Here is a 24,794-nt window from a genome sequence, read left to right on the forward strand (position 1 = left end):
CAACCTCTGATAATAAGTCTCGCCTCTGATTGCCAATTGAAACAACTCTACTTGATGTCAATTTGATGTGTGTTTGGAATTTCAGTTTGGCTCCGAACTCGGTTGTGACTACTTCGCTTCAACTTTAAATATTTTGATTGATTATTTTTTGCATATTTATTTTCTCTCACTTTTTTGTTGCTTCATTATGCAGCGTGTATATTATTTGTTGTGTGCCGCGTTTTTCGTGTTTATTTCCAGTGAAGCAAGTAAGATAAACAAACTTCATCTCACACTTCTCAATTACTCGGTTCTATATCTTTGTCTATAAATAGAGAGAGAGAGAGGGAGGAAGAGAGAGAGAGAGAGGGACAGCGACCCCCTGCATTGCTTGTTAGTGTAATAATTGATAGCACTCTCTTCTACACACTTCTGTGTCTCTTCGGGTTTCTAATCAAGCTTGTCAAAGGCGGAAATTGACGTAAAATTTCAAAAAGATACAAAGACAACAACTACTTACAAATGCAACAGATATTTCATATCTTGTTCCAACCATCCAACTGGCATCATCAATGTGTCATGTTCTCTGTGCCCTTGCTCTACTCCGAACTCCGAACCCGCAGTTTGCCCCAGTTGAGGTTGGCTGAAGAGCTTCGAAGTTGGCTTTGTTCATAGGTTTACTCCTATTCAAAGGTACTACTCCTTAACCAAACGGTAAGAGCTAGAAGGCTGCTATTGGTTGACCAACAAAATAAAGCGGTTGCTACAAATGATCAATTGAAAATAATTTCCCGAACTAAACGGATTAAGCCTTCGTCTGTGCCCTTATTCTACTCTAAACCCGAACCGCAGCTCCCCCAGTTGGGAGTATCTGTAAGGCATCCAAGGTAGCTTTGTTTATACATTTATTCCTACATATTCTAAAGTACTACAGAAACTCTTTAACCAAATGATAAAAGCTAGAAGGCTGCAATTTGTGTACCAACTAAGTAAAGGAGGTGATCAAGAAATCCGCGAAATAAACGGATTAAGCCAAGACACAAACTACTGCTTATCAAAGATTCGAACCTTGGTCTGTGTCCTTGCTTTACCTCAAACTCCGAGCCGCAGTTTCCTCCGGTTGGGTTTGTCTGTAGTGCATCCAAGCTAGCTTTGTCCATAGATTTTTTCCTATTTTAAAACACCTTAACCAAACGGTAAGAGGTAGAAGGCTGCAATTTGTACCCCAACAAAATGAAGGAAGGTGCTCAAAATTCTCTATTAAAATAAAAGTCCGCACATTAAAGGAATTTAGACAAGACCTCTTCTTATCCAAGCTACGGACCTTTATCATTTTCCATTTTATTTCAGTTGCCGCACAGCAACAACAATCTCAACCAACAGATCGACTGGATTCGATAGAGTCGCGCATCATCAATGGCACCGTCGCCCGTGTGGATGAGACAAAGCATTTGGTCTCCATACGTCTGAGGAAGTACGACAGGAACTTTGGCAGCGGACACATTTGCGGCGGTTCGCTGATTGCTCCCAACAAGGTGCTGACTGCGGCCCATTGTCTCTACAAGTGAGTGGACTATGAGGAAGAAAATTAGATTGTAAGTACATTCTTTTCCGTTCACAGCACGGTGCGGAAACGTTACCGCAAACCGAGCGAGTTTGTTGTCGTGCTGGGAACGCTGAATCGCTACGAACGCAACAACGCGACGATTGTGTCCGACGTTAGTTCGATGGCCTACATGAACAGCTTTAGTCCGGACAGCATGCGGGACGATGTGGGCATTATCTTTCTGAAGTCGGGTCTGGCGAGGAATGCACAGAACATCAGTCAAGCCACCATTTCACCCATTGAGCTGGCCGCTCGTCAAACACCCGTGGGCGCCACTTGCCTCGTGGCAGGCTGGGGACGCACCGAAGAGGTGAGTTATGGAGGACATCGGGAGTTCGGGGATTACTAATGCTGTCTCTGCTGTCACTAGAATTCACTTTCGAATGTACTTTTGATGGCGAATGTGAGCACGATACGACATCAGACGTGTGGCAGCATCTATGGCAACGGACTGCTCCCGGGCATGCTGTGCGCTGGCCGTCTTCAGGGTGGTACCGACTCCTGTCAGGGCGACTCGGGTGGTCCGCTGGTCCATGAGGGTCGCATCATTGGCGTCGTCTCCTGGGGCTTTGGTTGCGCCGAGCCCGGGCTGCCCGGCGTCTACACCGATGTCCACTACTATCGCCAGTGGATCGAGGAGCGCAGCGGCAGCAGCAGGACACGTCTGTGGTCTTGGCTCTGGCTGGGATTGGCGCTGAGACTTGGATATCGAATGTGTGAATAAATAGAACCTAAGCGAAAGTATAAATGGGAGTTGATGGTGTTTTGGGAGGAACAAGATGACATGGGAAAGAGCGGAATGGAATTGAGGGTGTTTTGGGAGGAAGAAGAGGACATGGGATGGAGCGGTTCAGAGGAAAAAGAGAGGAATTCCCAAAGTGATAAATGAAGAGTGGACAAATATTTGGCATAGTTGCTTCAGGGAAGCAGAAAAGCTATCAGTGATTTTAGAAGGTAATAAAAGATATCCGGATCAGGTAAAAGAAGAACGGAGATGGGGTCCGAGATAAAGTAAATGAAATTTTAGGAAGAAAAGCATTTAATTGGGTCAAGTGAGGGAGAAAGTGAGGTGAAAAGGGATAACATTTCTGTAGTGATATATTTTCTGAGAGAGCATGGAAGTAAATTAGTATCAGGACAAAGCAGAATTAAGCTAGCTAGACATAGGAATAAATGAGATTCCAGGAGAAGTTTTGGGGAGGAAGAAAAAAATGGTCAAGGATTTTCTTTTTCACTGGAAAAGGAATAAATCTAATTTTAGAAAGGAGAGAATCTGTTATTGGGTCAAGTGAGGTAAAAAAATAAATCTTTGAAGGAAGCTGGAGTAAAGTAAATTTATCAGATCTGCAAGAGGGATACAACTAGCTCAAAAGAGAAAGAGGAGCAGCACTAGCATCTAGATGTAGGAAATGTAGGAGAATTGGAATCCTAGACAAAGTTCAGAGGAGGAAGAAATAAAAGGAATGGGATTGCAGTTCCTTAAGAGTTGGGGACTTGCAGAAGCGGAAGGTAATAAATTGGCATCAGGTCAAAGTGGAATGGAGATTATTAGAATAAGGAATAAATGGAATTCCTGAAGAAACTTTAGACGAAGCTCGGAGAATGGAAATGGAATTCCCTCTAGTTCTAGGAGAAAGGGACTCTACATTCCTTAAGGTACTAGTTTCCACATCGGTCTCGTTTAAAGATAATCCTTGCAGCGGGTTAACAAGCAACAAACATTTATTTACAGTCAACGCACACATAGAAACGGTAATAAAAACTGGTAACTGAATAAGTGCCTCCTCCTCATCATAATCATCATCATTATCATCATCATCATTATCATCATCATCATGATCATCCCTTAGCTTAGCAGTTGCAATTGCGACGCGTTGCATTATTATTGTTGCCGTTATTCTGTGGCTGATGGAGACGCACCAAATCGGGACCATAAGCAATATTGGGCAGGCGACGCGATTGCGCCATCAACAAAGAAAAATCCCGATTGCAGACAGCATTCTCGATGCGCTCCATGACACGACCGACGAGCAGCTCCACAGCCTGTTGTATATTCGCTCCGGTGCAGGCGCTTGTCTCGATGTACGGCAGGCGATAGCGTTGCGCCAACGCTGCCACCTGCTCCCGGGAGACGACGCGAAGCTTGAGGAGATCGCACTTGTTGCCGCAGAGCACAACGTCGGGATCCTCGGTGTAGGCGTGCATCCGCAACTGCTCCAGCCAGTTGGTGATCTCGAGGAACGACTTTTGGCTGGTCAGATCGAAGATGAGCAGAAAGCCCATTGCATCCCTGTAGAAGGCGGTTGTCAGCGAGCGAAAGCGTTCCTGCCCGGCTGTGTCCCAGATCTGCAGATGGATGCGATGGCGACGTCCACGAGAGCTGTACACCTGTGAAAAGGCGGCAAAGGCGAAGCAAACAATTGAAACGCTGCTGTTGAACTATCGATAGCACTAACGATACTATCGAGTGTGCTTCATCGATAGTTACTATCGAATTTTCTTTTTTTTCGGTGAAATGAAATTGCCTAAAATTAAATTTTGAGTTTTAGTTGAACGGAAAAGAAAAATCATTAAACGTAACTAATGAGGTAATAATTATTAAAACATATATGTTAAATAATAAATAATCATTTTCCAAAATTAGTGAAAGTACATAAAATTGATTCCTTAGTTTCTTTATTTATTGCCAACAATTTGAATTTAAAATCTATTGAAATAATAAGAATAACAATTAAAACTGAAATCATATAATGAGTAAGAAAACTACAGTCGAAGGTGCTCGATTGTGAGATTCCCGCTACCCAATTTTCATGAAGCATATTCTCAAAATGTACCAACAGTATCAAAAATACTAAAATATACCAAAGGCTATATTTGGTATATCGATATAGTACTACATTTAAATTATAGAGTACAAAGATTGTCAGGTGTTCATGGAAACAGACAGACAGAAGGACATGGCTATATCGGTTCGATAATGAATATAAAATATATATAAAGTATATACTAACTTTATTTATTTATTAACTATGCTACTGGCATCATCAATGTGAAAAGTTATCTGTGCCTTTGCTCTAAAGAGCTTCCAAGATAGTTTTATCCGTAGGTTTATTCCAATGCTAAAGTACTGCAGAAACTCTTTAACTAAATGGTAAGAGCTAGAAGGCTACAATTGCACACCAACAAAACGAAGGAGATGCTCTAAATTCTCTATAAAAAATAAGTCCGCGATTTAAAGGTACTTAGCCAAGACACAAACCACTGCTTATCAAAGCTACGAACCTTAGTCTATGCCCTTACTCTACTCTGAACCCCGAGCCGCAGTTTTCCCCAGTTGAACCTATCTATTGAGTATCCAAATAACCTTCTTCCTTGCCTCCTTCAACCTGTTCCATCAACTTCCCGCAGTCAAATAATTATAACACCCTTCTAAGCTGAAGTTAAGTGATCAACAAACTGAATCATAAAATGGCAAAATAATAAATAAATATTACAAAAAATCAATAAAATGTAATATAATATTTTTTTTGGTCTTATAATAAGATTTTGGGTCTTAAAGTTATAAGATTTCATATTGTTAATATTGAGAACTTAGATTAAATGTTCTTGAAATCAAGATGTGTTTGCTGACATTAGAATTTTTATGTTCTTGGGGCACTTTAGAACCCAAAATTCTTAGTACTAAGACCATGATTTTAGGACTTTTTTGTTCAGTATATTCATGTGAAATCTGTTGTCTGACTTACCAATCGCTTCTCGCGAAAGTCAATGCCCACCGTTGAGATGAACTGCGTGTGAAATCTGCCATCGGTGTACTGATAGAGGAGACAGGTTTTGCCCACGCCCGAATCGCCGAGCACCAGGAACTTGAGCAGATAGTCGTAGTCAATGTTGGCGGTCGTCATCGTGATGCTGGCTTCAACAAGTGTCCTGCCAGAGTGAGAGAGAGAGGGGGGAAGAGACAGAGAGAGATCAGAGATTGAGATGTAGATGGACAGTTGAAGAGTTGGGTGCTGTCAGCAACATGAACTTGAGTTGGGTCCTAGCAACAATCAAGAACAAAAAAAAAAACCGAAATGAAACGAAAAGAAAAAAAACAGAAAACACAATGAGCTACTTCTGAAAGTTGCACACAGACAAAAGCTGGCTTTTATGTGCAGCGGTGAGTGGGGAGCGGGGGAAGGGGAAGGGGGCTGAGGGGGAAGCCAAGGATGCCCCCGGGTGCGTCTTCCGAAATATTTCGGAATACTCATTAAACTCGATTTATTGATTTTCTGTCTCTCCAACTCGGGGCATAAAAAGCCTATTCAAGTCTTGATTGAATACAACTATGTGTGTGTGTGTGTGAGTCTAGGTATGTGTATGTGTAAGTGTGGAATGTGTATGTGTGAGAGTTCGGGGCACGTGCAAAAAGTTCCAACAAAGATTTCAAAGCGCGCATTTTTTTGGCAGTTATTTCAAATATTTTTGTTGCCTCCTTTTTATGCCGCTTCCTATTTTATTTTATTAAATTTTGGGCTTTCTCTTTTCGTTTTTTGTGTGAGCTAATAATTATAAAGAAACAAAAAAGAAGAAGAAGCAGGAGGTGCAAAGAAAGAAGTAAAGTAAATAGATAAAAGATAGGGAGCAAAGCGGATTAAGGGATCGCAAAGGGTGCGTAAGGACTTAAGAACTCGAGCCCCGCCCACTTAGCGATTGGGCTGCCCAAAAATAGACACAAATTTAGCAAGTAAGCGAAAGAGAGAGAGAGGGAGAGGGAGAGAGGAAGAGAGAAAGCTTGCTAAATAAAAAAAGAGGTTTATAAACAAAACCGAAACAGAAACTGAAACTGAGGGCTGCTCTTCAGGTGGCAGCTGGCACTCCAAAGGGGATGCTGAGGCTGTGGCTGTGGCTGATGCTGTGGCTGGGTGGCCTTGTCAAGTGACGGCTTACCGTGTACACAATCATAAATACACACACACACGCACACACACACATAGAGAGAGTCGTGTACTCAGATAAATTACGAATACACTCATTCAGCTTGGCTACGAATGAATGCAGATGATGATGTGTGTAGAAGGGGGAGGGAAGGAGATGGGGATGGAAAGGGAAGATGAGGTCGGGGCTTATTGATTTAATACTCCAATTAGGCAGCAGCTTAAGAGATAGACGGTTCAATTAAAAGCAAAGCACAGACACACACAATGTGTAACAATTTATTAGACTGCGCTGCTTTTCCTACTTTCTACTTGCTACTTGCTACTTGTTGCAGCTCGCCCTTAGAGTCCTTGGCATTGAGGACCAATTAAACTGACATTGTATGCGTCTCTGTGTGTGTGTGTGTGTGTGTTCGTGTTTGTGCAATTGCGGTTGCAGCTAAACGTTTCAGCTCCGAGTTTAAAAATAAACCGAGCCAAAGCATACTACAAGGCAACAGCAACAGCAACACCAACAACAACAACAACAATGTAACTCACCTGCACTCCGCATTGCCTGGAATAACTTAGTCTTATTATTGCATTAACATGTACATTCTAAGTCACAGCACAGTTTCAATCTTAATCACAATCACAGCCAAGCACAGAGAGAGATTGAAACAAACAACAAACACCGAACAAACAAAAAAAAATATCCAAATCCAAATTCACGTTGAATTTACTTTGGCGCGCAAAAGTATGCAACAGTTTTTTTTCGCTTTTGGTGAGCTCGAAAGTCAACAACTGAATATTCTTTTTTGGTGGTCACAATTCGAGATTTGGCCAGAGCAGTTATTTTTAGGCGCGTGCGATTTGTTTACACTTGGCTACTGGACTAGCAGCATCCCACGCAGTAGCAGCAGCAGCCAACCAGCCAGCAAGGACAAAAGGGATGCGGTGCGTTGTCAGTCACAAAATGTTTCGTCTCGTTCGTTGTTGCTTGGCAGCAGCACACGGAAAAAACAAAAGCTTCTTCAAAAGCAGCGGCGGCATTGCGCTTTCAAAGCGCTACACTTATCGGTTATCGACATAGACCAGGTATTCGCCAGGTGGCCACCTGTTATCGATAGCATTCGACATTCGCTTGGATGTTTGTGGCGCGCAATTCAAGAGCAAGAGCAACAGCGGCAACGTAATTTATTTCAATTTATTTGTTTTGTTTTAAATGATATCTGATGTTTTAATTAACAATGTTTCATTTTGTTTTGTTTTGTATTATTATTATTTTTCCTTTTAAGAAAAAAACACTTAGTTTTTAAGAATCATGCTGTAAATATTAAATTGTTTTTCTCATTTTTCTTGCTTGGGTTTTATCTCGGATTTTCGCACAAACTCATTCACCTCAATTATATAGTGTGTTGCTCAATTATAGATACAGCAGTTGCCGTTGCCAGTTGCACGACTTACGTTTACTTTTTTTAATGCAGCTAAACATTTGTTAATTTGCATTTGTTGCCTGTTGTTGTTCTCATTTCCTTTCTTTTTTATTATTTTATTTTAAATGTTTTCTTTCTTTTTTTTGTATTCTTTGTTTTTTTTTGCTACAGCTGACATCAAGTACATTTTGCTTATGATTTGCTTATATGCGTTTATTTGCCATTTGTTTTTTGTTTTGACTGTATTTCTAGATTAAACATTTAATACGAAATCATGTCTATGAAAATACAGCATTCATAAATGTATATATTAATATATATTTATTTATATATAAATCGATATACCCTTTTTTCAATGCTTTGCAAAATTTGAAACAAAAATAGTCGAAGCTGGATTTTTCTCCATTTTTTTTTTTTTTAATTTTTTTTGTTGTTTTTGATGAATCGAATCACTTTAACAGAAAGCGTCTGCTCCTTTTTTTATAGTACATGTTTTAGACGATACAAATATAGATGTTTTCGATTTTCTTTTTTTTATCATTTCCTTTTTCATTTTTATGCATATATATATTAAAAAAAAAAAAAAAAGACTTCATTTTTTGTTTTTGGGAAAATAAAGTAATATACAATTTAGTAGAAATATGCAAAACTAATAAGCTGCATTAACAATTTATATGTGAGTGTGTATGTATGTGTGTGTGTGTGTTTATATGACTTTTCAACAGTTCTCAATGTTTATAAAAATTGATTGAAATTGTTCTTATATAGTATATATATATATATGTATGTAAGTATGTAGTTCTAGTTGTTATTCCTCATCTAGAAATACTGTCCACACCTCCTCGAATGATTCCAACTGAGATATCCGCATACCGTTATATACCGTTATATTTAGGACTCTTGCGACAACACAATTACATATTCTTTGCTATGTATGTATATAAATTCATTACATATATTATTTTGTTGTGGATGTGTGTGTGTGTTGTGTCTTTGCAAATAAATGAAATTAGAAATGTAAATGCAAGTGTGCAAGCTAAAACAGAGTTGAATAAAAATACAAGTTTTAATTGCGCAAAAATAAAAATAATATAGATATAAATGGAAACACGCTCGAAATAAATAAAAAAAAATTTATATAGATACACTTAAACAACAACAAAAAGAAAGTATGCAGAAGAATGCATCAATCACCAAAATATCAAACAGAAAAAAAAAAACATCGACGACGCATGCGCGCCGCTCTATTTGATGTGTGGATGAGCGAGAGAAAGGGAGACAGAGGGAATATTCCAGTGGGTTAGATGCATGAAGGGAGGCAGAGAGCGAGACAGAGACAGAGAGTTGTCCAATCATTCTGGCGGAAGAATTACGATACGATAGAGAGCGAGCGAGAACGGGAGACAGAAGGAGGGCAGGAGAACGTTCGTTTTTGTTTTTGCTTTTTCATTCCCAAATCCAAGCATGTTCCGTTTTTTATTTTTGTTTTTGCTTTTTGTCCTCTTGACTTGACTTTGTGTTTTTCTTTTCTTTTCATCTTCTTATTTTTCTTTGTTTTTGCAATTGCAGATTGCGAATTAACGTTCTAATGCAATTGCAAATTATGCTTACGGTAATATTTTTTTTGCTTTTTTTTGTTATTTTTGAATTTTCATATTTTTTGTTTTTCTCTTTAACAATTACATTATCTAAACATGTTTCCTTTTTATGTGTGTGTGTGTGTGTGTGTGTGGTGTATGTATGTATGTGTGTTTACATAATTTAGACAAATCGACAAAAATTTGCTCATTAATTCATCAATGATTATAATTGATAGTACTATAAATGTATATAGATCGAATAAAGGGAAACATAGTATCGTAACAGAATAGAAATTTAATTTAAAAAAAAAACGAGCAATTTATAGAACCAATATTGTGTGTGTGTGTGTGTGTGTGAGTTTTATGTGTATTTAGCTTTTGCTTCAACATTCGAGGTTGCTGTTGCTCTTCGTTCTGCTGCTTGCTTTGCTGTGGTTTTTCATTTTTTTAAGTTATAGTTGCTGTTGTGTTCGTTGTTGTTGCTGTTGTTGTTGATGTTGCTGCTGCAGTTGTTGTTGCATTTGCATCTCTCTGTGTGTGTGTGTGTGTTTGTTGTTGTTATCGTTTTGTTATTTGTTGTTGTGGTTGTTGGTATTATGGCATTCAGAGCAAAAACTTGCCCAGCAACAGTCCCAATATAGCCGCAGCAATTGCGATTGCTATATAGAATACCGGAATCTGTTTTTCAGCTAAAACTGGAGTATAAGACTCGTTGATTTGCTTAGTGGCCGGCGAGCTCCGATAGCGTGTGATTTGATCCTAATCAAATGAAGAACGCATAAGTAAAGATCGAACAGAAACAAATAACGTTTACAACACGTTTACCTTCAAGTGTAGATTTTCTTTTCGCAGTTCAATGTTGAGTTCACGTATCTCCTTTATCTCGACGGCAAGTGTTTCAATTTGCATGGTAGCTTCGGACAGACTCGAAGGAGGCTACAAATTCAAAACAGAGTTTAAATAGGTGTAACTCTCAACTCTCACTCTCACTCGAATCTCTTACCAGTTCCTCATCGGACAACTTGGACGCATCGGTCTTCAGTGATTCAGCTGCACTTTGACTGGCTGTTGCATTGCCGGCAACACTGCCGCCTGCATTGGTATTGTTGCCGCCACTGTTGTTCTCAGCATTCGACTCCGAGGGCGGCATTTCAAATACACACTTCAATTTGGCATCCATCAGCTGAGTCGGCTCCAATTCCCTCCACTGAAAAGTGTTTCAAGTGTACACATTATTAACAGTAGAACCAATAGCAAAACTCCTCATCTGTCATCCTCCACAAAATGCTTACCAACTTGTTCAAATCAGACAAATCGGCATCTTGTGGTGCAAGCACACACTGCACCATAAACTTGTGCTTGTTCTTCTCCTGCTGATCATACATAAAGGGCTGAAGACAAACTGTTACAAAGAGAGAGCGAGAGAGATTAATAACTGATTTGATGTTTATGCATTTAGTATACTTACTTTCCACCTGCGTGGAGCGGAAAGGCGCAATCTTGCCAATGTTTGGACGTACACAATAACGCTTGGGAGCGGTGGTCTTGATCTTAAAGACCAGCGTCGAGGGTGCATTGTTGCGCAGTGTCATCACTGTCACCACGGGCCGATTGAACGGACCTGTAAATATCAGATGAAAACAATCGAGATTACATTAGTTGATTGATTTACTTCATTTCAGTTGTGTTAAATGTGGTGTTGTGGTAAATACATTACTCAGTAAGCTTTAAAGTTTAGAAAACCCATTTCAAAATGTTCAAGCTTGCTTCTAAAACAATTTGGAGTAAGTTTGAGATTGTCTGAGATCTAAACTCACCCTTTACTTGAACAGAAAAACAAGAAATGCACATCTTTTGACTATCCTGAAAAACCGATCTTTAAATTCTATTGATCATAATGAAACTTTCAGAAATCATATACTAAATCATGGACAACGAAGAAAGCGGTAAGTAAAAGGTAAGTAAGTAAAAAAAAAAAAACAGAGTAGCGAGACTAATAAAAGCAAGTCGGAATGTTTTCTATTAGTATAAAACAACCAGCTACATTAAAAAGCAAAGAGTAACGAGTGAAGAGAACACGTATCAAACTGCAATTACATGCAACTCAAAGCCTAATTGACAATCAGCAAGTAACGAGTAGTAAAATAAAGGGCTATTCGTTAAAGCAACGAGTGAAAGCAGCGAGTATCAAGCTGCAATAAGAGTAACGAGTAAGAATGTAATGAGTAACGAGTAACGAGTGAAAGCAGCGAATATCAAACTGCAATAAGAGTAACGAGTACGAAAGTAATGGGTTAGGTTATTCGTTCTAAATGCTAAAATAACAATAAATGTTTAAAAAAAAATATCTGTCTTCAACCTCATCCACACATTATTCTGCTCTTGGAATTTCCGTTTGACTATTTGCTATGTCACTTTCTATTTTATGAACATTCTGTCTTATAGAATGTACTTAATATCTCTGTATAGATTGTCAATAAAACGAAAACTAATTCAATTAAAGGCAAAAACAACGCACACACACACATACGTCAACATAATAACAAGGGTAGTAATTTTCTTTGTAGCTGAATTTGTTAGTTTTAAGGAAAATTCATTCATCACAAGCCAAACATAAGCATGCATGTATGTATGTGTGTATGCGTGTGTGCTTTGACAAGTGACGATCAGCGGCAACACAAACACACATACTTACATGGCTTGTGTACATGTGTCTCTGTATGAGGGCAGCAGAACAGTGTGAACAGTGGGAGCAAAACTTTTGTCGCTGGGGGCGCAAATCATTTGCACTTGGACTCATCGCATTGCGGAACACTGTGCGCACTACAACAATAATTCAACATTTTCTGTCATATGCATTGTTGTTGCTTTTTCGGCTGTTGTTATTTGGCCAAAATTCAAAAAAGTAAAAGGAAAAATGGCTCATGAAAAACGTTTCAAAAGTATAAAAATAAAATTTTAGCTGCTCTTGTGGCGGCGGCGACAAATGTTTTTTTTTTTTCGGTTTTATGAATATGCTAGACAAGCTCAAGAGAGTGCGCGCAAGAGAGAGAAAGAGAGAGATGATGGCCGCGGTCGCATTTCCAAAACGATGAAAGCGACGCCACAGTTGCCGCTGCAAAATACAAATGTCAAAAACTAAAGCGGCAACAACAACAACAGCAACTACTAAGAAAACAGCGACAAATTATTGATAAGCTGTGTGAAAGCAACATACAATACCAAAAAAAAACAGCGTAAAGTGAAAGAAAGAGAAAAATAACAAATCGACAACATGCGGCCTTGTTTTGTTCGTCTGCTGCGTGTGTGTGTGTGCGTGTGAACTTTGCAGTTTGCTCCGCCGTTTGACACGCAGCAGTAAAATGAATGGGCAGCACTTGGCTGCAATGTTTACAATTATTTTGCATTCTCGCATAGTATTGTCCATTGATATCGGTTCATGGTGATGTTGATCGATCCACCGCCACTGTCACTGTCACACTCTAACACACACACACACATTGATGTGGCCTTCTCTTTGCACGCCAAGTGCAAAACAAAAACATTGCAAACGCTCTTGCAAGCAAATGCAGCTGCTGTTGCTGCTTCTTCACTCCTAATTTGCACTCAAAACACACGCACACACACACTCACATGCAATATGTGGAGACATGCCACACACACACACATTCTCTTACTTACCCACAAATCGCAACTCATGCTCTGGCTCAATGGTCAGAACATCGAATTGTGGTGTTTTATTCATTTTTGCTATTTTCTTTCTTTCTCTGTTGTTCTTATTGTTGTTGTTGTGCTAGTACTGCCGTTCTCCTTTATTGTTGTGAACGCTTCCTAAAAAACAATAAAACAAATATATATAATAAAATCGAAATTGTGCTACAATTGGCTTTTTTGCTTGAGAATTTGCCATTATTGATAAACTTCATCATTTGCTTACCGTGTGTTTTTCTCTTTACTTCTCTTCTTCACGGCAAATGCGCAGCTTTTCGTATTTAGTTTTGTAGGGATTTTGATTCGTTCAGCTTAGCACACTTATTGAAGAATTTTTTTTTTTTTTGACGCCTTGACTCGCGACTCGACAAATTTTGCTTTCGATTTCGCTTGTTTTTTTTTCCTTCTTCACTGCGCTGCTGCTTCACATCGACGTCGTCGCCGTTGCTCGTTCTTGTCGTCGCTGCTGCTTGGGTATGTCTATGTGTATCAGTGTGTGTGTTTGTGTGTGTCCGTGTCGGTGTAACCACCAAAATATCGGTAAATGTATGCGCAAAAAATGGAAATACAGAAGGTTGTTGCGTGCAAAAAAACGACGATCAACGTGTTGTTTGCAATGCACTCAAGCCGCTAATGTCCAATCGGTTGTTCAATACGTATGGCTTTCAATTTCGACTTGAGACGCCTTAATTTCCACGCACTTTATCGCTTCGTACTTCTGCTCAGAAAAATTTTTCGTATGCAAAAAATATCTGTCACCGCCGCCGTCATACATATGCACGTCAAACGCATGCGTCAACCATGGCGTACGAAACCAGCCGGCGCGCCGGTGTGGCCACACTGTGCAAATGCCACGTTCGACAAATTGCGTATTGCAACCCTGGCATTGCATTGTGGCAACGCTGTGCAATAAAACCCGCGTAATTTTACTCGATTTTAATTTAAATTTATTTCAAACGAACTTTCTGTAACCATGATGTAAATTTCATGAATTTAAATAAATATGTAATTATATATGAATGTAAATAAATATTTAATTAAGATATAATTGATTGAAAACCACAATTAACCGATTATAGTTTAGTAATAAGTTAACTCAAAATTTATTTAATAATAGAATGCTGGAGTATTGTAAATATTAATTATTTTTATATTTAAAGGAAATGTATTTATTTATGAAAAGTATCACTCAAACTTGTAATACAAAATTAGCTTCATATATGTATTTGTTCACATTTCATTAAACAGATTTGTTGAGGAACGTAATATGTAAATTCGAAATTATCTCTATGATTAAGTGAATTATTGAGTAACTTGTAAAATGTATGTTATATCTAGTTATAACTGCTTTAATACTATGTTTTAGTTGATGCGTCCGTTGCGCGCAGCGTCTTCAGATTCTCGATGGCAATGCGCAGATTTTCCTGCAACAGCAACTTGGGAGTGCGCATCAAATGCTCTGCGAGCAAGCGATAATCACATGGCTTTGCTGGCGCTATCAAGACATCCTTATAGGCCACCATATAAGCTTTCAGCAGGAAGCTGTAGCCTCTTTGGGCTTCCGCTGTGCCGACGTCATCAACGTAACGAGAAAGCGTCTCCAAGACAGCGTTGTCCAGCTTACGGAGAATCGCCAGACTCAATAGATTGGTGGCCTCCACCGACGAGGCTTTCTCCAGCAGCTGCAAGGCAAGGCAAGTCTTTGTTTAGCAGGTAAATCGTTAATGAATTGAAGAGTTAAGTCAGAGTCAGTCATCAGTTAGTTAGTTGGCTAGTTAATCAGTCAGTTAGTTAGTCTGTTACCAATGCACAGTCCTTGGCTTGCGAGGGAATGTCGGGTAATAGCATAATCAGTTGCTCTTCTTCCCACAACTCCTTGTGCGTCAATGTCTCCACCAAGGCTTTGACTTGTTGCTGCATATCTAAGAGATAAGAATATAGTATATAGAAGGAATCTCTTTCTGATGTTCTCACCTGGATTGATGCGCAAGGCACGCGGCATATTCGCCACGTAATATGCCATGAATTGATCTAGGACATAGCTGCGCTGTGCATCGAAGTTGCGCAGCTGTCCACGCAGCTTATCGATGGTGGCAATCAACTCGAACGTCAGCTTCCAATTGCTTATACGCCAAGTGCTCATTTGGTCCATCAACGTGGCATATTTCTTGGCCAAACGACGTCGCCGTTGGCCACCACCAAATTGTATGTTGAAATTGCGAGGACGCTGCTCGATGCGTTGCAGCTTCAGCAACGTGTCTGCGAGTCTGCCAAGTGCCGCATAGTTCTGGGCATCGGCAAACTTCTCCATGCCCATGGAACAGGCCGAGAGATAATTGCGTTGCCCCAGTTGCAGCTGCTCGGTGAACTGGGTGAGCGTTGCAGATTCATTCTGTTGCAGCTGGAGACACATTTGTGGCGAGCGTAGTGGGGAATGCAGCACCAAAGGTAGCTCATAGAGACGCAGCAGGAAATCATCCTCATCAGCGGAATTCTTGTGCGTGAGCAGCGTTTCGTCCTGCATCAGTTGATGCAACGTGTAGTCCAAATGATGCATTGCATGCGCCGCACAAGCGATGGCAATGTTGCAGTAGAGTTTGCCAAACTGCGGATGCGTCATGCCCAGCTGAGCGAGTGATAGCCACGTCTCTGCCGGCTGCTCGTAGCACAGATCGAGGAACTGCAGCATGGGAAACTCATCCTGGCGATAGCTCAGCGTATTGAAGAACCCAATGCGATTGCCGGATGTTTCACTCAGGCGGAAGCTCAGCTCGTCCTGGAGTCGCAACACGTCGCGCTTCTCGAGGAATCGCAGCTTTTGAAGGACCGTCGGCAATGCCTTGAAGATGGGATACAACACCTTGGCCAAGAGCTCGCCATAGATCTCATCGTAATCTTCGTAGTTCGCTTCGTCCGACTCCATTTGCTCCTGCTTCACCTCGAGCACAGCACTCAGATGATCGATTATCAGGTGAGCATGTTCCTCACCCAACAGTTGGACATGCTTGGCCAGACTCTCGATGCACTCATCGCTGCCAAAGGCAATGGGACGTTGCATCAGTTGATTGAGTGCCGCCAGCAGCTGCTCTTCGTTGGCTGCTTCACTCTCATCGTCGCCATCCAGGAAACTGAGCAGTTCGCCCAACGTCAGCTGCTCCAGACGCTGCTGAAAGGTTTGAGCGCTTCTCGCAAAGTTCGTCAGCTGTGCTCCCAAACTGTGATTGCTCAGATTACTGTCCTTCTCCTTCACCTGCTCGAGGGATTGCAGCAGCTTGGCGCACTGATTGTTGATGTGTGTCTGCAGACTGAAGAGCGGCACTCCCGACGGCAGCTCGTGCCACGTCATGTAGGCATCGACGCTGACTTGGGGCAGCAAACGCTGCACTGCATCCATCAGTTTACTGGCAAATGTGTGCATCATGGGCGCACCTCCCAACGCCTTCGCATCGCCAATAGCAGCAATTGCACCCAAAGGCGACGAGAGCAGCGCATAGATTACAAAGTAGGCGGGCAGCTGAAAGGATTCCTCCCCGCTTAGGGTCAGTAGCAAAGCGTCAAGCAGGTGCTTCATGGCCTCGCCCATATAGCGATGCCTGCCCACGCTGGAGCGTATCAGACGCAGTCGCTCCTCGTCGTACAACAGATGACGCTGCAGCAGTCGCATTGTTGCCTGCAAAAGCAGCTCGGGCTGTGCCCCAAAACACGCCGATTGCTGGGCATAGTGTGCCGCATGATAGCCCAGCGATTTGGCCACGGCCCGCAAAGTGTCCGCGAGCAGCGGCAACGCCTCGTGATGATCTTCAACCAGATGCGTGAGCGTCTCATTGAGGGTATCGATGTATTGGACGCTGAGCCAGTGTGGTGCACATGCTAGGAACTCGAAGAATTGCTGCTGCAGGCCGCACTTCAGGGCCAGACTGACGGTGACCAGCTGGGCGAGTGGAGCGGGCAGCTGCTGGAGAAGATGCACGCATTGAGGATTGCATTCGGCGAGCTTGTGTTCCGCCTTGACGCTCTCAATGTGGGCGCTGTTGAGTATCAAATACATCATTATGCCGCGCAGCTGATCGACCTCACAGTTGGCCTTGACCTGCACGACCAGCTCGTCCTCCTCCTCCTCATCATCATCGCCATCCTCTTCCTCCTCATCGTCATCCTTCTCTTCTTTTTTCTGCACTGGCTTCTCGACAAGATTATGTTCGAGCAACACGGCAATCAAACGGCGTTGCAATTCTTTGATGTGTGCCTCATTGCCTTAAATACGCAGCGACATTAAAATAAAGACCAGCGCTTTAAATCTCAACTTACCGCTAAAATAATTGAAAGTGTTCAGTTTCTTTACATCCTTGTGGAAATTGCTGAATGCAATGCGTATTTGATTGAAGCGCTCGCAATTGTTTAAAGCCTGCACTTCCTCCTCCAATAGCTTTACCAACATGTTGCGGGCCTGTGTAGTAATAAAACACTTTTAAACTAAATATCAATACAAAACTTATATTGTGCACAAATTGTGTTTTGCTTGTGGCGCACTTTGCGTTGCTGTGCAGCAGTGTGACCGTTTAGCTGTTTCAACTTTAAATATTGAAAAAATACCACATACATGCGTTGCTATCGATATCGTCAGCTGCTTATCGGCGGCAAACAGCTGACTTCGACCGTCGATAACTAGAACAAATAGCAATAGCAGGGCCGCCTATCGGCCGGCCGTAAAAAGCGCGATACAAGTGCAAAAAGCGAAGAAGAGCGTATGCAGTGAACACACAAAAAGTGGGCCAATCGACAAAAAAAACGTACATACATATATATTTAAAATAGAAGTATGAAAATACAAATGGCCAGACGGTAAGCGCCTTGTCCCGAGAACGACGACGACGATTTGCTGAACAAGATGCGTGATCTGCGCAGCGTTGGCGGCGCCACCGGCGCCATGGAAAGCAGCGGCAGCAACATCAATAGCCTTGGCTTGGGAGGCGCCGGTGAATTACACGGTATTTGCATTGGCAGCGCAACGGGCGCCGACAGCGATGGCGATGGCGGCGCTCATCAACGCATACCAACCAAGGCGGATCTCTTCATGGAGCAATTGAATGCGACAAATGCGAAAAAGGTGGCGCTGTTTTTAGTCCTGGGCTTTGTGCTCTATCACGGACTGCTCAATTGGAATTATGGTGGGTATCCAATAAGCATTTGTGATCTCGTTCAATTAACCGTTTAACCGTTGTATCCGTTATCGTTTTTGTTATCCGTTATCCGGCGGTTATCCAGGCAGCGATTCCTGCCAATGGCTTCTATCGAAGGGTCGCTTCAAGGGCGACAATGAGTGGCAACCCTACGGCTGTATGATGCACAAATACAGTTACACGTGAGTACTCCAAAAACACACACACACATACGCACACTTTTATGCACCTATACAGCAAATAGTACATCGAGCTCTGCCCGCATTCCACTCCTCATTAATTTGCGTAGTTATCGCTCGATGACTCATTCGCCTGTTCACTTCTTATCATTATACCCTGCTACGCACTGTCGCGAAGGGTATGCCAACTTGTTGGCACAACAAAAAACAATACAATTTGGTGTGTCATCTACCTATAAAGTTGTTGTTTTTTGGTTTTTCTAATTATTCACCCATGGTACCCATAAGATAACGATCTATAGACCATTCTTCTTTAAGTTTTTTATGGTTATTAGATACAATATGAAAGCTTTTGTGTTGAAGCGTACAGTCCGTCTGCTATAATCTAATATCTATTGTTTTTTTTTTTTTCGTTAAAAATAATTTCAATTGCCTGCATCGTGATTTATTTTAAATATATTGTGACTTCTAAAAGAATTAACTTTGCGAATATAGCTTATTATTTTTTATTCTATAATTTCCAATTTAAATCCACTATTCAAATTATCAACTCCTTCCTCTGTTCTTTTTCTAAGTTGTGGCTGTTTAATTATCAAATTAGTAATTTTAAATAATCTCTATAATAATACATTTCACTCTCTATGTAGCAATTGAATGTGATTCATAACTTCGTTGACTGAACTTTGCTAGATTCACCTAACTGACCCTCAAGGGAGACTCTTAGATCTATCCAAAGAACATGGCTAGACGCTAATGAAGCAACTATTTGTATTCTTTATGAGGTCAGAGTTGCTTCATTCTGTCTCTTATTATGTTCACATTCTTCTTCTCTATTAGTACAAATGTTTGTATTAAACTGCAAAGCGGACAAACCTGCTTTTAAGTTATGTTCAAGAGTAATCCATATTTAATATAACATTTTTAAATTTAGCTACTTAGCTTAAATCAAGTTAAACCAGATAATTGTAATTAAATTCAAATTTGGTTTGCGTTCAATTTGATATTTAAGTGGTGTCTTGCCTTATTGTCTAAATAAATAGTTGGTGATTGCCGACTTCAATAAAATAGCTCTTCTAAATTTCTCCTAAAACTTAAATGCCTATAAATATTTAAAAAGGTCAAAGAAACGAGGTTGAAATGCGATTAGCGCGGTTTATTGCAGTAGTAAACACTAGAACTCAGAGATTAAAAGATGGTATATATTGAAAGTAGTACTTTATCGACATGCTAAATATATCTTTCGGTATATGTTGGTATATTGTCGGTATATTAATTTGGTATATTCTGCAAATAATACCGCATTCGTTTGCTTCGATTTAAAAAGGGGTTTGAAATCTGCAATATTTTGCATATCAATATACCAAATATAGCTTTTGACATATGTTAGTCTATTTTCGGCATATTAATTCGCTATATTCTGTAAATAATACCACACTATTTTGCAGTTTTATTAAAAATATTTTGGCAATTTGATATATTTTGAATGCAGCGTTATATCTATATTTCAAATATAACGTTCGGTATATTTTCAGTATATTAACTCGGTATATTTTGAAAATACTTTGTTAATTAGGTATATTTTAAATAATAATACTATGTTTTTTAAATAGTAATATATTTTAGAAATGATACACTGTCCTGCTTTTATTGTAGTATATTTCGAATGTAGTACTATATCAATATACCGAATATATAGTATATATCAGTATATTGTATGTATATTATTTCGGTATATTCTGCAAATAATACCACATTGAGCTTTCTTACTTGCTTTGAACCTGTCTGTTTCTCACACTTACTTAACTTTACTTTATTGCAGCGACACGCGACGCTGTCTGCGTTACTTGGCGTTCTTTGGCAACAAGAACAACTTTGTGTTCATCGGCGACCGAAGCGTGCGGCTGTTGTACCAGCGCTTCATCGAGCAACTGCATCTGCCGCAATCGCAGCGAGAGGAGGAGGAGCAACAGAATGAATACGACAACAACGGATCTTCGCATGCGAATGTTGCTCGCTTCGAGGATAAAAAGCTGCATATGCTGGCGCAGTATATTCCTGCCGAGGAGGTGAATGCTCAGCTCCTGGATCGCCTCTATCAACTGGAGATGGAGAAGCAGCTCTCCTCCGTCTATGTGATGGGATTGACGCACTCCCAACTGCTCTCAGGCAACGTGACGGATGAGTTGCTGCGGCAATACAATGCGAATTTAACGTTGCTCGTGGCGCCGTTGCATCGATTGGTGGCGCAACGTTCGCGTGTGCTGTGGAAGCTGGCGGAGCGCGTGGACGAGGAGAAGTTGCCGCCGGCGTGGAAACTGGTGCTCAACGAGGACATCGATCGTTTGAATCAGGTGGCACGCGGCGTCTTTCGCTACACGGATGCAAGCGTCTGGGAGTCAGCGTGGCACATTGCCAACGGACTGCTGGACAATGCCATCGATGGCTATCGGTTGAGTGCACACGGCCAGCGGCTGGAGGTGCAGCTGCTGTGGAACATGTACTGCAACGATCAGATGAACTACAACGATGGCACCTGTTGCAGCAGCGCCGAGCCGCACACAACGCTCCAGATTGTGGCCTACGCTTTGTTTGGCGTCTGTGTGGCGATCGTTTGTGCCATGTGCTTGCGTCGTTGGCTGCTCCATCTGCGCGGCCAGACGCTCTATGTGCCGCTGCAGGAACTCCATCAACCGCATCACTCGCATCAATATCACAGCCAGCAGCAGCAGCATCATCATCAACAGCAGAGTCAACGGCATCCAGCGAATGCTTTTTCCGCTTTAATCACCGATTATCGGACACCTTTGATGGCGTTGTCGCTGCTGGGACTGATTATGGTGTATTTCTATGTCTGCGATCGCACCAATTTCTTCATGAAGGAGAACAAATACTATTCGGAGTTTAGCTTTTGGATCCCTGTTGGTTATGTCTTCGCCCTCGGCTTGTTCTTCACCGAAGATTCGCGCTTCACCAAAGTCCTCAATCGCGATCAAACCGACGAGCTACGCGGTTGGATCTTGTTGGTGGTGCTCATCTATTACATGACCGGAGCACAGCGTGTGCTCCCGATACACATGCACATCAAGCTGCTCATCTCGGGCTACTTTTTCCTCACCGGCTACACGCACTTCACCCACATCTGGCAAACCGGCGGAAGTGGTTCGATGTTTGTGCGCTTCTTCCAAGCGATGTTCCGACTGAATTTCCTGAGTGTGTTGCTCTGCTTCTGCATGAATCGTCCGTATCAATTTTATTATTTTGTGCCCCTGCTCTCCTTCTGGCTGTGCGTCGTCTATTTCGTGTTGTCGCTCCCGCCACGGATCACAGCCGCCTCGGTGGATGCGAATCCATTGCACTATCTGTATTTGGTGTGCAAGTGCATCGGATGTCTGGGCGTCATCACGGTGCTCTTCATGTCCGAGGTCTTCTTCGAGCGCATCTTTGTGACGCGGCCGTGGAAGGCGCTCTTCGTGACCACCGACGATGACATCCACGAGTGGTGGTATCAATGGAAACTGGATCGCTATACGGTCACCTTTGGCATGATCTATGCCGCCTTCTTTCACATTGCCCAAAAGTACAATGTGTTTGATGACAACAATCATGGGAATCTATTCTCGCGACGCACCTCGATATCGGTCACGTTGCTCGCTTTGCTCGGTGTCGGGATCTATACGTCCTTCTCGTTTCTGTGCCGGAACGTGCAGAACTGCGAGGAAATTCATTCCTACATCGTATTTATACCCATCATTGGCTATGTGGTGTTGCGCAACATTTCCGGCATCCTGCGGACTCGTTACTCCAATTTCTTTGCCTGGTTCGGACGCATCTCGCTGGAGCTTTTCGTCTGTCAATATCACATTTGGCTGGCCGCCGATCGACACGGTGTCTTGGTCCTTTTGCCTGGCTTTCCCACGCTCAACATGATCATCACGTCGTTCATCTTTGTCTGCGCCTCGCATGAGGTGCATCGACTCACTCAGATCCTGCTGCCGTACGCTGTGCCCAACGATTGGCGTCTCGTGATGCGCAATCTTGTCATATTTCTCATCGTGCTCATACCAGTTGCCAGATCCGATGGCATGTTCTAGCTGGGATCAATCATCATTATCCATTATCCGTATCTTTATAATACATTTTTGTTTGCTTTCCCAAAGGTATTACAAACATAAGCACACACACACACACATTGATCTATATATGTATATTAGACTTAGGACTACAACAAAATAATGATTAGCTTTATAAACGAAACAACAAAACTGCACAATCTACTTAATTATTTATACACTCTTCACATCAAAACAAAAAAATATTAGCTGCCATCGTTAAGAATTTGTAACAAAGTCGGCAATGGTGAATTTCTTTTTCTTATTTTTTATAAACTAAAAATGTATTGCGTTTCTTTCGAAGAGCAATTTGCAATTAGCGGACGAACAAATTAATACAATTAATTATGCAATAAAATGTTCAAGAATAATTATAACAAACTTGCCTTGCATTTTAACAGTTTGCTTGGAATTGAAGCCATTTATCACAAATTAATAGAAAATGCCTTTCTTTGAGTTGTCCTGGAAAAAGATTATTTTTGTGAGTCTCAATAATATCACTTCGAACAACAAACTTCAGACATTTGACATTTATGAAATATGTATTTTAATATGCTTTTGAATCTTGAGCGTTGCCACCTTGCAATTGGCTAGTGCTGCCAACTCGTGTTGAATAATTATAAAAAAAAAACTTGCTTCACACATTAACAGCTTGGTTAGAATTTAACCCATTTGTCACAACTTAATAGCAAACACTTGCTTCCTCGTTGAATTATCCTCGAAAAGGATTCTAGTTATGACAGCCGGATAACAATGTCAGAAATCTCGAAACGAGCGGAATGGATAACAAAACTTCAGACAGTGATTTGTTTCTACTTAATTTAGTTCTGCTTAAAATATTGTAGTTTTTTTTTTTAAAATAGTACATTAAAATTTTACATTAAATGCTTCAGAATCTTAAGCGTTGCTACCTTGCGATTGGCTAGCGCTGCCAACTCGTGTTGAACACTGGTCGATTTGGGGTCTGTAAATTATTTAAAAGATGTATTAAAAAATCTATTAGATAATTCGATTTGGGGTCTCTAAAACTTATAAGTAACTATTGCAATAGGTATTAAATATAGGGATGTTTATATGGAATTACAAGCATACTTACGTTTTCATAAATTTAGTTTTACGTGGTCGTGGCTCTCTCTGTAAATGGTGAATTTTAATAGCTTTTGGTTTTAAACCGTTTTTTATTATTCAACTATTTCCATCCATTTTGGTAGACATTTCGTCATCGCGTTACACATTTCTTGGCTTAGTAATTTGGCTTAAGTTTTCAAACATAAAAGAGTACTCTGAAAGTTTATAATTTATATCATATCGATTTAATTAACATTTGTATTATTTTGTACTATTTTAAATTAATTAGGTAATTAAATAAATATATAATATTTATATATATATTTAAAATATATAAAAAAAAACATAAATACATATAAAATATGAAAATAAATATTTATTTAAAACATAAAACTCATACATAAAGTTTATAATTTAGAAATAGTATAACTATAAAATAATATTTTTCTTTAATTAACATTTGTATTATTTTATCATTTTAAATTGTATCATTAAAATATTAAATATTTCGGTGAAAACATATATCTAGTATTATAGCATGCATTTTAATTTAAAAATTTGTAAATAAAAAGTAACATTTCTAAATGAATACATATTTTTAATAACACATTTATAAATAAAAAGTATAAGAAATATTATGCTGCGTTCTTATTATTTTGTAATATCGTTTAACTAATCTTTAACCAATTGATTAATTTACATTTAATCTTTATTATTTAAATGGACTAATCTTTTATCAATTCAATGAATTTATCTGAGCTGAAGTTAATGTAGTGGCTTAACTCATCCATTTGTAATTTTATCATTTTAATTAACTATTCTTTTATCATTTCCATTAATTTACCTCAACTAAAGTAAGCGTATTGATTCAACTCATCCATTTGTAACCAGCTAATTCACCAGTTACATTTATCTACATTGTTGCTACACTCAAGATATTTGTTGCTTTGGGCTGCATTACACTTTTGCTCTCGCGCGTGCTCTCACTCTTATTGGAAGAGAGCGATATGGAGATGGAGTGAGAGAGAGATGAAGAGAGCGACAGAGT

At 40.5% G+C, this 24,794-nt stretch overlaps 5 protein-coding genes across 7 annotated transcripts; 2 read left to right on the forward strand and 3 right to left on the reverse strand.

The window, feature by feature from the left end:
• The first annotated feature begins 86 nt into the window (after positions 1–86).
• Positions 87–2,411, forward strand: LOC132797028 (trypsin alpha-3). The gene is made up of 4 exons (XM_060808445.1): positions 87–248; positions 1,330–1,543; positions 1,601–1,895; positions 1,956–2,411. The coding sequence occupies exons 1-4, from the start codon at positions 188–190 to the stop codon at positions 2,307–2,309; spliced, it is 924 nt and encodes a 307-aa protein (XP_060664428.1). The 5' UTR covers positions 87–187; the 3' UTR covers positions 2,310–2,411.
• Positions 2,412–3,287: 876 nt separating this feature from the next.
• LOC132795475 (ras-related protein Rab-27A) lies at positions 3,288–9,223 on the reverse strand. Of its 2 annotated transcripts, XM_060806194.1 has the most exons (3): positions 7,045–9,223; positions 5,332–5,515; positions 3,291–3,973 (listed from the first exon to the last, which is right to left on the reverse strand). In XM_060806194.1, exons 2-3 carry the CDS (start codon positions 5,488–5,490, stop codon positions 3,437–3,439), a joined length of 696 nt encoding a protein of 231 aa, XP_060662177.1. In that variant the 5' UTR covers positions 5,491–5,515; positions 7,045–9,223; the 3' UTR covers positions 3,291–3,436. The 2 variants fall into 2 exon arrangements, with proteins under 2 accessions (XP_060662178.1, XP_060662177.1); XM_060806195.1 differs by lacking the exon at positions 7,045–9,223 and having other exon boundaries at positions 3,288–3,973; positions 5,332–5,667.
• Positions 9,224–9,495: 272 nt separating this feature from the next.
• Positions 9,496–13,990, reverse strand: LOC132795473 (vesicle-associated membrane protein/synaptobrevin-binding protein). The gene is made up of 7 exons (XM_060806193.1): positions 13,437–13,990; positions 13,181–13,330; positions 10,968–11,120; positions 10,792–10,901; positions 10,503–10,706; positions 10,325–10,435; positions 9,496–10,258 (listed from the first exon to the last, which is right to left on the reverse strand). Exons 2-7 carry the CDS (start codon positions 13,242–13,244, stop codon positions 10,103–10,105), a joined length of 798 nt encoding a protein of 265 aa, XP_060662176.1. The 5' UTR covers positions 13,245–13,330; positions 13,437–13,990; the 3' UTR covers positions 9,496–10,102.
• A 409-nt stretch (positions 13,991–14,399) lies between these two features.
• Positions 14,400–23,185, reverse strand: LOC132797235 (uncharacterized). 2 transcript variants are annotated; one of them, XM_060808848.1, is made up of 5 exons: positions 23,065–23,185; positions 17,519–17,657; positions 15,185–17,464; positions 15,014–15,132; positions 14,400–14,892 (listed from the first exon to the last, which is right to left on the reverse strand). In XM_060808848.1, the coding sequence occupies exons 1-5, from the start codon at positions 23,098–23,100 to the stop codon at positions 14,566–14,568; spliced, it is 2,901 nt and encodes a 966-aa protein (XP_060664831.1). In that variant the 5' UTR covers positions 23,101–23,185; the 3' UTR covers positions 14,400–14,565. The 2 variants fall into 2 exon arrangements, with proteins under 2 accessions (XP_060664831.1, XP_060664832.1); XM_060808849.1 differs by lacking the exon at positions 23,065–23,185 and adding an exon at positions 17,741–17,773.
• On the forward strand, positions 17,900–23,057 carry LOC132797236 (N-acetylneuraminate 9-O-acetyltransferase). Its single transcript, XM_060808850.1, has 3 exons — positions 17,900–18,378; positions 18,476–18,572; positions 20,389–23,057. Exons 1-3 carry the CDS (start codon positions 18,099–18,101, stop codon positions 22,658–22,660), a joined length of 2,649 nt encoding a protein of 882 aa, XP_060664833.1. The 5' UTR covers positions 17,900–18,098; the 3' UTR covers positions 22,661–23,057.
• Positions 23,186–24,794: the final 1,609 nt, after the last annotated feature.

Source organism: Drosophila nasuta, chromosome X (genome assembly GCF_023558535.2).
Source record: "Drosophila nasuta strain 15112-1781.00 chromosome X, ASM2355853v1, whole genome shotgun sequence".
In the NCBI taxonomy this organism is placed as follows: Eukaryota; Metazoa; Arthropoda; class Insecta; order Diptera; family Drosophilidae; genus Drosophila; species Drosophila nasuta.